The 11,243-nt window shown below is 42.3% G+C and overlaps 1 protein-coding gene across 1 annotated transcript in view; it reads right to left on the bottom strand.

Moving 5' to 3' along the window:
• Window positions 1-5,254: 5,254 nt before the first annotated feature.
• Window positions 5,255-11,243, bottom strand: part of LOC136581115 (pneumococcal serine-rich repeat protein-like) — a 63,105-nt gene continuing 57,116 nt past the window's right edge. Inside the window, exons 4-6 of the mRNA XM_066582101.1 lie at window positions 9,095-9,163; window positions 6,392-6,468; window positions 5,255-5,431 (exon numbers count right to left, since the gene is read on the bottom strand). Of these exons, the coding sequence (XP_066438198.1) occupies window positions 5,255-5,431; window positions 6,392-6,468; window positions 9,095-9,163 (323 nt within the window). The remainder of the gene's footprint in view (window positions 5,432-6,391; window positions 6,469-9,094; window positions 9,164-11,243) is intronic.

Genomic DNA, 11,243 nt, shown 5'->3' with positions numbered 1-11,243 from the left:
GCATCTCATTTAATTCTCTGCCGGAGTTCAATCTGGTGTGCACCAGAACGGTGGTGTCACCTGTGACAAACTCTTTCTCTGTTCTACCATCTATTGGGCATCCCTATTCTAGGAGTGTCTGAAAGAGGCCCAGTGCTGCCCTGGCTGTATGCATCCCTCCAGCAGGGAGCGTAGTAAGTGCCGCTGTGACAAGCCAACATCTTGCCCTCCCAGCTCCTCAGCATATGCCATGTGTCCAGTGTCACCCTACAGGAAGTTGCACGAGCCTACTGCATGAATAGGGAGAGACATGGAGGAAGGGGCATCGGAAGAGGGATCCAGATGAGGCTGAGTCTTTGTCCTCTGACCCAGGTGCATTTTTCCATGGCAAATGGGTGATTGAAGTTCATGTGACTGTTCATATACGTTGTTTGAGGTTGTTTATGTTCTTAAATTGATCAGAAACATGGAAAACCTTTCAAATGTGCCTCCAAAATAAAGTAAACTTTTACCACCTAGATAAAGTACATACAAGTAATACGGGAACAGCACTCCTCCACAGAACCAATAAGGTAGGACCCACAGATACAGAGCTGCCAGCTACAGCAGGAGTCTGGATCAATAGACTCCACAAAAATGTCATCCAAATTGTAGATATGCTGTAGCAGCAATAATGATGCAGGAGTTATGCCAAAATAGTCTTTATTCCTCTGTGCAACGTTTCGATCATTCAGTGATCTTTGTCAAGCTTCTCAATATCTACAATTTAGATAAAGTACATCATGTGACAAAGAAACAATGTCATAATTACTTGGATGTGTAAAACTTTTGGAGAGTTATTCTCCGTTAGGCCTCGTTCATATGGGCTACAAAATCATCGCTACAAAACGCATGTATGTGAAGCTCATGGTTTCCAAGAGTTTTTTTCAGGCTATAAAACATCTCTCATGTGAAAAAAACCCATTGGAAACCATGAGCTTCACATACATGCGTTTTGTAGCGAGATTTTGTAGCCCGTGTGCAAGAGGCCTTAAAGTGACACATGCCAGATTTCCAAAATATGCCCTGGTTATTAAGACCGGCTTTAACCACTTGAGTGGCATGCCCGGAAATTTTCCGGGACGAGCTCCACTGCCCATAGCAATATAGCCTGGAAGATTTCCGGGCTATTTTTCAATATGGGAGCTGCAGAGCACAATGCCACAAGCTGTGGCAGTGTGATCTGCCTGCACAGACCCACACAGAACAGTGCAGGACTTTGAAAAACAGAAGCAGGAAGATATTGCCGATCTGCCGGCAATCTCCCACTTCTAAATTCAAAGTCCTGCACTGCTTTGTTTACAGGTTGCCATAGAGACCATCGGCTTGTCAAAAGCAAGCCGATGGTCTCTGTGGCAGGGAGAGCTGGTGCTTGGCTGTCAGAGGACAGCCAGGCACCAGCTCTTACAGCAGAGATCAGAGAAAACATCTGATCCCTGCTGTGTTAACCCTTTAAATGCTATGGTCTATGCAACTGCAGCATGTAAAGGGCTGTCACCATCGGACCCCCAGAAATATGATCAGGGGGTCCTGATGAGTCCCTGTGGAAGTCCCCTAAAGGGACAAAAAAAAAAAATTAAAAGTTTTAAAATGATTAAAAAAATTAAAATAAAAACACTTGTCTCCCTTTACTTTATAAAAACTTTAAAACAAAATTACACATGTGGTATCCCTGCATCGTAATGACCCAGAGAAGGAACTTAGTACATTATTTAACCTCTTAATGACACGGACCCTTCCCCCCCCCCCCCCCTTCCCGTTTAAAAAATCATAGCTCCTTTATTTATTCATCAACGTCGCCGTATGAGGGCTTATGTTTTGCGGGACATTTTTCAGTGGTGCTATTTAAAGTACCATATAATGTACTGAAAAACTTTTACAAAATTCTAAGTGGAGTAAAATGAAAAAAAATGACATTCCGCCATCTTTCAGTGCGTCTTGTTTCTACGGCGCACAAACTGCAACATAAATGACATCATAGCTTTATTCTATGGGACGGTACGATTACTACGATACCAAACTTGTATAGTTTTTTTTTTGCTGTAGTACTTGTATTTTTTTTCAAAGACATTTAATTTTTTTAAATTATTTTCTGCTGCATCTTCTGCGCGCAATAACTTTTTTATTTTTCCGTCGACATAGTTGAGCATGGGCTCATCTTTTGCAAGATGTACTGTAGTTTACAATAATGCTAATTCGCAATACATACGACTTTTTGATCGCTTTTTATTGCATTTTTTCTGGGAGACAGGGTGACTGAAAAAGTGCATTTCTGGCATTCTTTATTTTTTTTCGGACTACGTTCACCATGCGGGGTAAATAATGCACTACTTTGATAGATCGGACTTTTATGGATGCGGTGATACCAAATATGTATTTTTCTTTTATGATTTAGATTTTTTTTATTACAGATATGGCAAAAGGGGGGGTGAATTAAACTTTTATTACTTTTTTTTTTTTTTCTTGTGAAAAAGTCATGAAAAAGAAAAAAAAACTATTACAATTTGGTATAGGGATAATCGTACTGGCCTGTAGAATTACTTTAATACATTATTTACACTGCTCAGAGAATGCAGTGAAAAATAAAAATAAACATACCGGAATTACAGATTTTGTTAATCTTGCCACTAGAAAAAATGGAATAAAAAGTGATCAAAATTTTACATGTTCCAAAAAATTAGATAAATGAAGACTAGAGTTCATCCCACAAAAAACAAGGCCTTCTGGAGCTCTGGTGATGGGAAATAACATTAATACGGCTCTTGGAATGTGGCGACACAAAAGCAGACCTTTAAGGAAACAAAATGTACAAAAATAGCAAAACATAAAAACTGTATAAACTTGGTATCACCTGGATCATCTGACTCAGAGAATAATGTTATCACACTATTTATTCTGCATGTTGGACACCGTAAAAATGAAATCCAAAAACAAATGGCAAAATTTCTTTTTTTTCCCCAATCTCCCTACAATTTTGTTTTACAAAAGTTATGCAATACATTATATATACCCCAAAATGATGCCATCAAAAAGTACAACTTGTCCCGCAAAAAACAAGCCCTCATATGGCTGTCAATGGAAAAATGAAAAAGTTATGGCTCTTGGAACACGACTGAAAAATTAGTTGAAATTAAATGATTAGCAGTGGCTAAAAAACCTGCCCTGGTGGGTACGATAGGGTGGTAAGAAACCCGCCACTCAAGGGGTTAAATGGGCGTATTTGGGTACACAAATTTGTTCATATGATATGCAGAGAAAAGAACTAATTGATTTCAATGGGTTTGTTAACTTGCACGTATTTTTCCTGGGCATTTCGACTGCCCAAAAAATAGCGAAGCATGCTCTATTTTTCTGTGAATTTGGCACCAAAATTCCCCATAGTCGTCAATAGGGATGCGCAAATGTTAGGAGATGCATGAAACACTGTGTAATGGCATAGGAAAAAGAGCTCATCTTAAACTCATTAGACTAATTAGCCAATGACTGGAAGTAGAGATGAGCGAGTATACTCGCTAAGGCTAACTACTCGAGCGAGTAGTGCGTAACTGCACGCTCGTCTCCAAAGATTCGGCTGCCGGCGAGGAGCGGTGGGGGAGTGCGGGGAGCAACGGAGGGGAGATCTCTCTCTCCCCCCCAGCTCCCACCTGCTCACTGCCGCAACTCACCTGTCACCCACGCCGGCAGCCGAATCGTTAGAGACGAGCGTGCAGTTACGCACTACTCGCTCGAGTAGTTAGCCTTAGCGAGTATGCTCGCTCATCTCTAACTGGAAGCATTAGGGTTTTTCTTTATTGGTGCTCACAAATGCACATGCAGAAAAAGTACAGTAAAATACGCTGATGCAAGCACAAAAAAGAAACATTTATTCCGCAAAAACACAGCATTCATGAGTGCGCAAATACGCATGCGTTCGTGTGCTGCCGTTCTAGATCACAAACAGGCTTGGTCTTGAAGGGGATGCCATATAGACACTAGATAGGAATCGTGCGACTACTGACATCTTATCACAATAACGCCACATATTGCCATCATATATTGAATTCGGATTTTAAAAAAGGGCCTTGATAACCACTACTATGTTTTTGCGACTCCCTGTAGTTGTTATAACATTTGGAGCACATCACTCCGACCTTCATGGTGATGATGGACAACCATAATAGGAAAACTGGCTTTATTTTGTACATGTAAATAGTCTATAATACACACCTGTTAATAACCTCTTACCAATATACAAATATACATACAGGTGATAACGTGTATAATCATAGAGATACAAACATGAGTCATACAGCCATAAACGAGTAGAACACTGACCGTGGTTCATTTAATATTAAGGGTATCCTTGTATATATGGTACAACAATATGTATATACTGTAAACATGTATTGAGTACATATGGGAGGTTGGTACCTGTATAAAAAACCTCTGATCATAGTTATAAAGTCACCTGAATAACTAGTAGAGTATTTCTTAAAATCTACCTAATTTTGTATGTTATCATTGTTCTGAACCATACACATATCATATACCTATTTGTTAAAGGGGCTGTTCATTGTACATAACTACTTGTTGGGAAATTACTGTTTCACTCTGCGGCCCCACCATCAGCTATAATCTGTTTGGGAAACAATTAACAAGTGTCTAATTTCCCTGCAGCACCCCCATAGGGGAAATAAAGTATTACATGATGCCAACTGAATCTATTGAGCCTTCCATGTAATGAAGTACCATGCCAGGTCCTCCAGAGCCAGACAAACTCTTTATAGCTGCTGTGTTCTGATAGATGAGGGTGATGGAGGGGAACTCTACTCTTGTAACACTGACTTTAAGTGTTTACTCTTCCATTGCATGTGATCTGCATTGCGTACAATATTAACCGCCATCATCTTGGCCTTTCTTCCATTAATGCATCATGTCTCAATAGGCATCTTGAACAGGTCTGTTGCGTCTGTATTTCCCATGCAGTTCACTAGTCTCCAGCTTCTCAGGACACAATTTCTTCTCAGTCACGTAACTTTAAAGCTTCTGGCCATACAAAAGGTCTGAGATAAAACAAGGCATCAACTCTGAAATCCATGTTCCTGTTAGGAGGAAATAATGTTTCTTCCTCCATTCTTTAGCCTGCAAATAGTAGGTGATATCACATAGACTTGGCACCATCACCCACACCCAATTGACTGGCAGCGGCCATGGTGTATTTCTGCTTGTGACACTGCCCTCTTTGGGATGGTCTCTGTTATTGATAATAGTTTTCTCTTGGGGCTGATACTCTCTGATGACTCCTTAGTTGAACTCCTCTTTCGAGATCTGTCGGTAAATTCGGTCTTGCAAGATTAGCCCAACCATTCTGAGTGAAATAACTGGGATAACCGGCAACAGCGTATGTGGTAGGAAAATAAAAGAAAGCCAATATCTGTAAGAACAAGGATAGTTATATCACACCAATGGTCAACATGAATTGCATTAAGCTCTTAGGGACTAAGAGATCCTATGCCATAAAAAAGTGCTCCTGATTGTCTACTATATCAGTGTTTCTTAGGGCTCCTATGCTTAGTATCCACTAGCCAAACTCATGATATCAAAGTTCCCAGAAGGGAATCATACTCCGTACAGCCTATTAAGAGTGCAGCATAAGCATAGTATAGGTACCTACTTGAGACAAGACATATTCTCCTACAGGGTACACCACAGGCTGAGGATCTAAGTGCTGTTACAACCAGCAGGAATTCTCCATTTATATTGTCATGTTCTGTCCTCTAGTTTGTTGTTGAGGCAATTACTATGTAACTGCCCCACAGCTAATCTATTAAAGTGAGTCAGCTGACCACACTGCTGCAACTCAGTCTGGCTTGTCCTGACTTCTGCAGTGTGTTGCTGGTTATAAGTTAAGCTATGCACATGTGTATCCATTATTCTTGGTATGCTTCTAGTACTTTGTTTTAGTCTAGTTTGTTTCTTGTTACTGTAATCCTGTGGTTATTTCTAGTCCACTCCTTGTTTTTTAGCTTTGTAGTTTGTTGTTTGCTTTTCCCCTGTTAGTATCTGTTTTGCCTTGCTTCTTAGGCCCCCTGTCCACAGACGTGTAATTGCCGGTGGTAAACCGCCGGCGAATCACGCCGCCCGACGCTTTCCATAGCACTTCACACTTACTGGTGGATTTACAAATGGTGAGACAGGAAACAGTGTCTCGCATCCCATTGTCAACAGCTGGAAAATACTCTTCTCCCACAAGGCCCTTCTGTTGGACCCATCACTGAAAATTCCACATAGAATTTAAAATTTGTGATTTTCCCCAAACTAATTGTTAACTATTTAGTTAAATGCAACATATACACAATCCACTCAGAGTTAGTAAGGAAAATACCATACTTACCCCAAACAATAGTCCTACAAGTAATATAACACCGAAGATGGATGCCAGTCCTACCAGAATGTTACCCCAGTATGGAACTACAAAATACACAGTGAAATGTAGATATAACACAATTATCAGCAACATTGAGTACATATACTGTAAACATCCAACAAGTCAACAAAGTCCAGCTGATTTTCTTTTATTACTAGGGGGTAGATCACACTAGGACACCCGAATGATTCATTCCAGTAAGCCACCATAGTTATTGTAGTGTTTACTAAAGTCCACTATTTATTGGCCACCTATTTGGCTGTGATAACGTATCTAACAAGTTTTTGGCCAGTATGTCTGGGGACTCACCAGATGCTTCACTTACCAAGCCCAGCACAAGGCTAATTCATTAGAGAACCTCCTACTCTGTCCATCCAGCTCTTAAGATTATGCCAGTCCGATGAATAGACTCACTGGCTCAGGCTAGGTTGGAGAATAAAGAAATGACCTGGCACTGCCCAAACTGTTGTTAGACAATGCAAGAAATTAAAGTGGTTTTCTTCGGAGTTATTTATTTTATATAGTTTTAGGACCCCGTGCTCAAAACTATATATATAAGTAATACACTCAGCGTGGTACTCCAGCAGCACAGCAACTAGCAGGTGATGTCACCCACTCAGAAAACCTGGTGACTTACCATAAACCTGTCTAATGAAGAAGCCCTGAGGCAGGTTTATGAGGGCACTGAGGGCATTTTTACTGGCCTCCTATTGGCTGCAACAGTCACATGGGTAAAACAACCCATGTGACCACTGCAACCCAAAATATACAGAGACTGGAGCAGCAGACAGCATTGGTGGAGGAGCAACACAGAGCGGGAAGTGAATATTATTGTTTTTTTCTTTATGCCTCATCCCTTCACTGCCACCTGTGTCTGTGAAATCGGAAAATCCCTTTAACTCTCAATAGTGTAATATACAGTGTTTTTTGCGCATTCATAGACTGCCACTTATCTTTTTGTATAGCATCATGGGTTAGGAGAAATGCCTCATTGGGCAAATCAAACCCCAACCTATTCAGGCGCATCAGAAGCTTTCCCATCCCTCAGATGAACCCTGATCTTCCAAAAATGTTGAATGCTTTGCCATTGGATTATTAAAACAATAAATAACTCAAGAGAATCAGATTCTGGCCTTTCAAAAATACTGGATGCCTCATTGTGAGAGATTCAAATTCGGTCTCCCAAAATATGTTGAATGCCTTCTGTGAGCGAATCATACCCTACTTTCCCATATGAGAAATGGCCTGACTCCTTATTGGTATATTGAAGCCTCTCTCAAGAAAAAGCTTGGAGAATCAAATCATGGTCTTTAAAAAATGAGTAGAGAATGCCTCCTATCTGTGAATCAAGCCCCAGTCTTTTGTAAAATGCCACCTCACTAGTGATTCGACCCCAAATGGAAGGAATTCTGTGAAGGCTTGTTGTTCAGTACAGTACATAGGCGTAGCATCAGGGGTTGCTGGGGTCTCCATGGCGACCCGGCCCCTGCACTCAGAGGGCCCCGAGGCCGCCCTCCACAATACCCACATGCACATTCAGTGCATTAATGGCTGGCCGTTCTGTCTGCAGCAAGATTCCGATCATGCGGTAGCCAGAACGGCCAGCCTGAGAGGAAGCCCGGCAGAGCAGGGAGGAGGAGGGAGGAAGTCACATGGCCCGTCAGGTAAGGAGGGAGGAAGTCACATGGGCCGGCAGGGAAGGAGGGAGGAAGTCACATGGGCCGGCAGGGCACAGTGATCATGTGATCATGTGCTGCCCCCTGCTTCCTGCTGAACGAGAAGCTTCTGAGTTTGCCTCTCCTGCTGCGGTCACATGGAGGAGAACTGGACCGGGCCTTGGAGTAAGTGTATATGTGTGTGTGTGTATCTGTCTGTCTGTCTGTCTCCCTCTCTTCTTCATCTATCTATCTATATATCTATCTATCTATTTATCTATCTATCTATCTAGCTCTCTCTGATATAAGTTATACATCTCCCTAGATTTGCTGTATTTATTTGCACACTTTACACACGATAAAAAATGCATCTAAACCACATGCAGTTTTAATTGTGTCTGCGGCTCCTTAATAACGTACGCGGTCTTTAAATACTGCATGCAGGTTTTTTATGTGTTTTTCTTTATTGTGGTTCTAAAGTACAACAAAAACATGACCCAGCCTTAGGCCGCTCTCACACGTGTTCAGAAAACGCAGCTTGAAATTGTGGCATTTTTACCGGAATTTCGAGCAGCGTTTTCGAACACAGGTTACAGCGTTTGACAGCGCTTTTTAATGCACCCCATCCTTATGATAGGTGATGAGATGTGTTAAAAACCATGAAAATGCAAAAATAGAACAGACAGCTCTCGAAAATCACAGCGTTAGAAACACCATGTCCGAGCGCAGATTTGAGTAAGCTCATTAAAATCTATGGGAGTGTTGTACCGAGGTTAGTGGCCTGCAGGGCTATAAACAAATGTTCACCTTCAGGAAATGCGCCATGTTTGGAAAGATTACGCCAAGGGGCAGATCATGTTTGCAGCATGATCTAGGTATGTGTACGGGGGGGTGTGGAGTGGAGTCCCAAGGGGGGGGGGGGCCCAAGCTGAACTTTTGCACCCAGGCCCCTGAGCCTTTAGGTACGCCCCTGGTACCATAGTTCACTTTTTATCCTTGTTATTGGTGTACTTACTTGCAGGTTGGCCGGAGGCTGTTTGGGTGGAGGTGACAGCTCTCGGGGTAGATGTTCCTCCATTCTGGGCTGTATAAATAAAAGAACAGCAGTGCTTTATAATGCAATGACACTGACCCACAACAACTGGTAACTAAATCAACCAGAAGGACACAGTGAAGAAATTTATATAGACCAGAGTTTTATACACCTTTTAATCCCCTCTACAATTTAGAGGAGCTGTGTTCATTCTGCAGAAAAAGGACATTACAGTTTTAGACAAACAGGACTTGTTCTACTTCAGACAGCTGTAGTTCAGTTTTATCAGTGCTATTGACATGCTTTTGTTAGGTTTTTTGCTGTTAATTTAAAGCCAAGATTCTTAAAGGGGTTGTCCCGCGCCGAAACGGGTTTTTTTTTTTTTAAACCCCCCCCCCCCCCATTCGGCGCGAGACAACCCCGCTGCAGGGGTTAAAAAAACAACCCGCACAGCGCTTACCTGAATCCCGGCGGTCCGGCGTCTTCATACTCACCTGCTGAAGATGGCCGCCGGGATCCTCTGTCTCCATGGACCGCAGGGCTTCTGTGCGGTCCATTGCCGATTCCAGCCTCCTGATTGGCTGGAATCAGCACGTGACGGGGCGGAGCTACACGGAGCTACACGGAGCCCCATTCAGAAAAGAAGAAGACCCGGACTGCGCAAGCGCGGCTAATTTGGCCATCGGAGGGCGAAAATTAGTCGGCACCATGGAGACGAGGACGCCAGCAACGGAGCAGGTAAGTATAAAACTTTTTATAACTTCTGTATGGCTCATAATTAATGCACAATGTACATTACAAAGTGCATTATTATGGCCATGCAGAAGTGTATAGACCCACTTGCTGCCTCGGGACAACCCCTTTAACTATATAATGTCATCAAAAACATAACAGTAGCACTTACAGTACCAATGGAGCTACAGCTGTTTGAAGTGGGGCCAGGAATACTGAAATTACAGCTGTCACTACAACTACAAGTTGTCCCACAAGAAACAAGACCACATACAGCTCTATCCGCAACAATATAAAACTGCCCTGCTGCTGCAATATAGTGACACTATAAATAAGTATCTTTGTAAAAAAAGAAGTAGTAAAACATAAAACCTCTATAAATTTTATGGTGTTGTATTTGTAATGACCCTTGGAATAAAGATAGCATAAATATTTATACCACAAGGTAAATGCCATAAACATCAATCCCCAAAGCAATGATCACATAGTTTTTATTTTCTATCCCCCCCCCCCCCCCCAACCTCCAAAAAAGTGATTCTAAACATTTTATGTCCCCGAAATGAGTTCTTACAAAAACGTGGACTCTTCCCACAAAGTGTCATAAAGCTACACTAACTAAAAAGTTATCACAGCTGGATCACAAAAGGGGAAATGAATTAATGATGCTTAAGACTATGTTATGTCACTTGGGGTTAAAAGGCAGTTAATGTGACTGAGGTCTGCAACAAATATATTTACATGAGAATTAAATTCAAAATTTGCAATAAAAAAGTGACATTTTTGGGGGTGGGGTGCAAATTCACTGTGACTATTAGAGGGTGAAAGAGGTTGTCTGAGTTGTAGTAAAAGTAGAGAATGGACAACAGATGGTTAAAAATGAAAAACTAAGTCACACTCACCACTTCGATTCCCCACAGGTCCAACACCACCACTCTGACCCCCCTCAGGCCCTGTACTACCACTCCGATCCCCTGTAGGTCCTGTACCACCACTCTGATCCCCCACAGGTCCTGTACCACCACTCTGTCCCCCCCCCCCCCCCAGGTCCTTTACCACCACTCCGGTCCCCCACAGGTCCTGTACCACCACTACAATCCCCTGCAGGTCCTGTACCACCACTCCTATCTCACGCAAGTCCCGGACCACCACTCTTGTCCTCCCCTCAATCTTTGTTCATATGACTACAGCTGTGACACTCCGTACACACGCGAGACTGATGTAGCCAATCATTTAGCTCTAAGGTCTTATATCACTGAGGTTAGTGATTGGCTGCAGTAGTCATGTGTATACGGAAAGTCACTGCTATAATCAAATAAAGAAAAAACGGCGGTGAGGATGAAGATATCAGAGCTTGTCCGGAAGGGGATCGGAGTGGTAAGTAGGACTAATTTTCTTATTT

Source organism: Eleutherodactylus coqui, chromosome 10, assembly GCF_035609145.1.
Source record: "Eleutherodactylus coqui strain aEleCoq1 chromosome 10, aEleCoq1.hap1, whole genome shotgun sequence".
In the NCBI taxonomy this organism is placed as follows: domain Eukaryota; kingdom Metazoa; phylum Chordata; class Amphibia; order Anura; family Eleutherodactylidae; genus Eleutherodactylus; species Eleutherodactylus coqui.
This window is presented reverse-complemented; position numbering and strand designations above follow the sequence as displayed.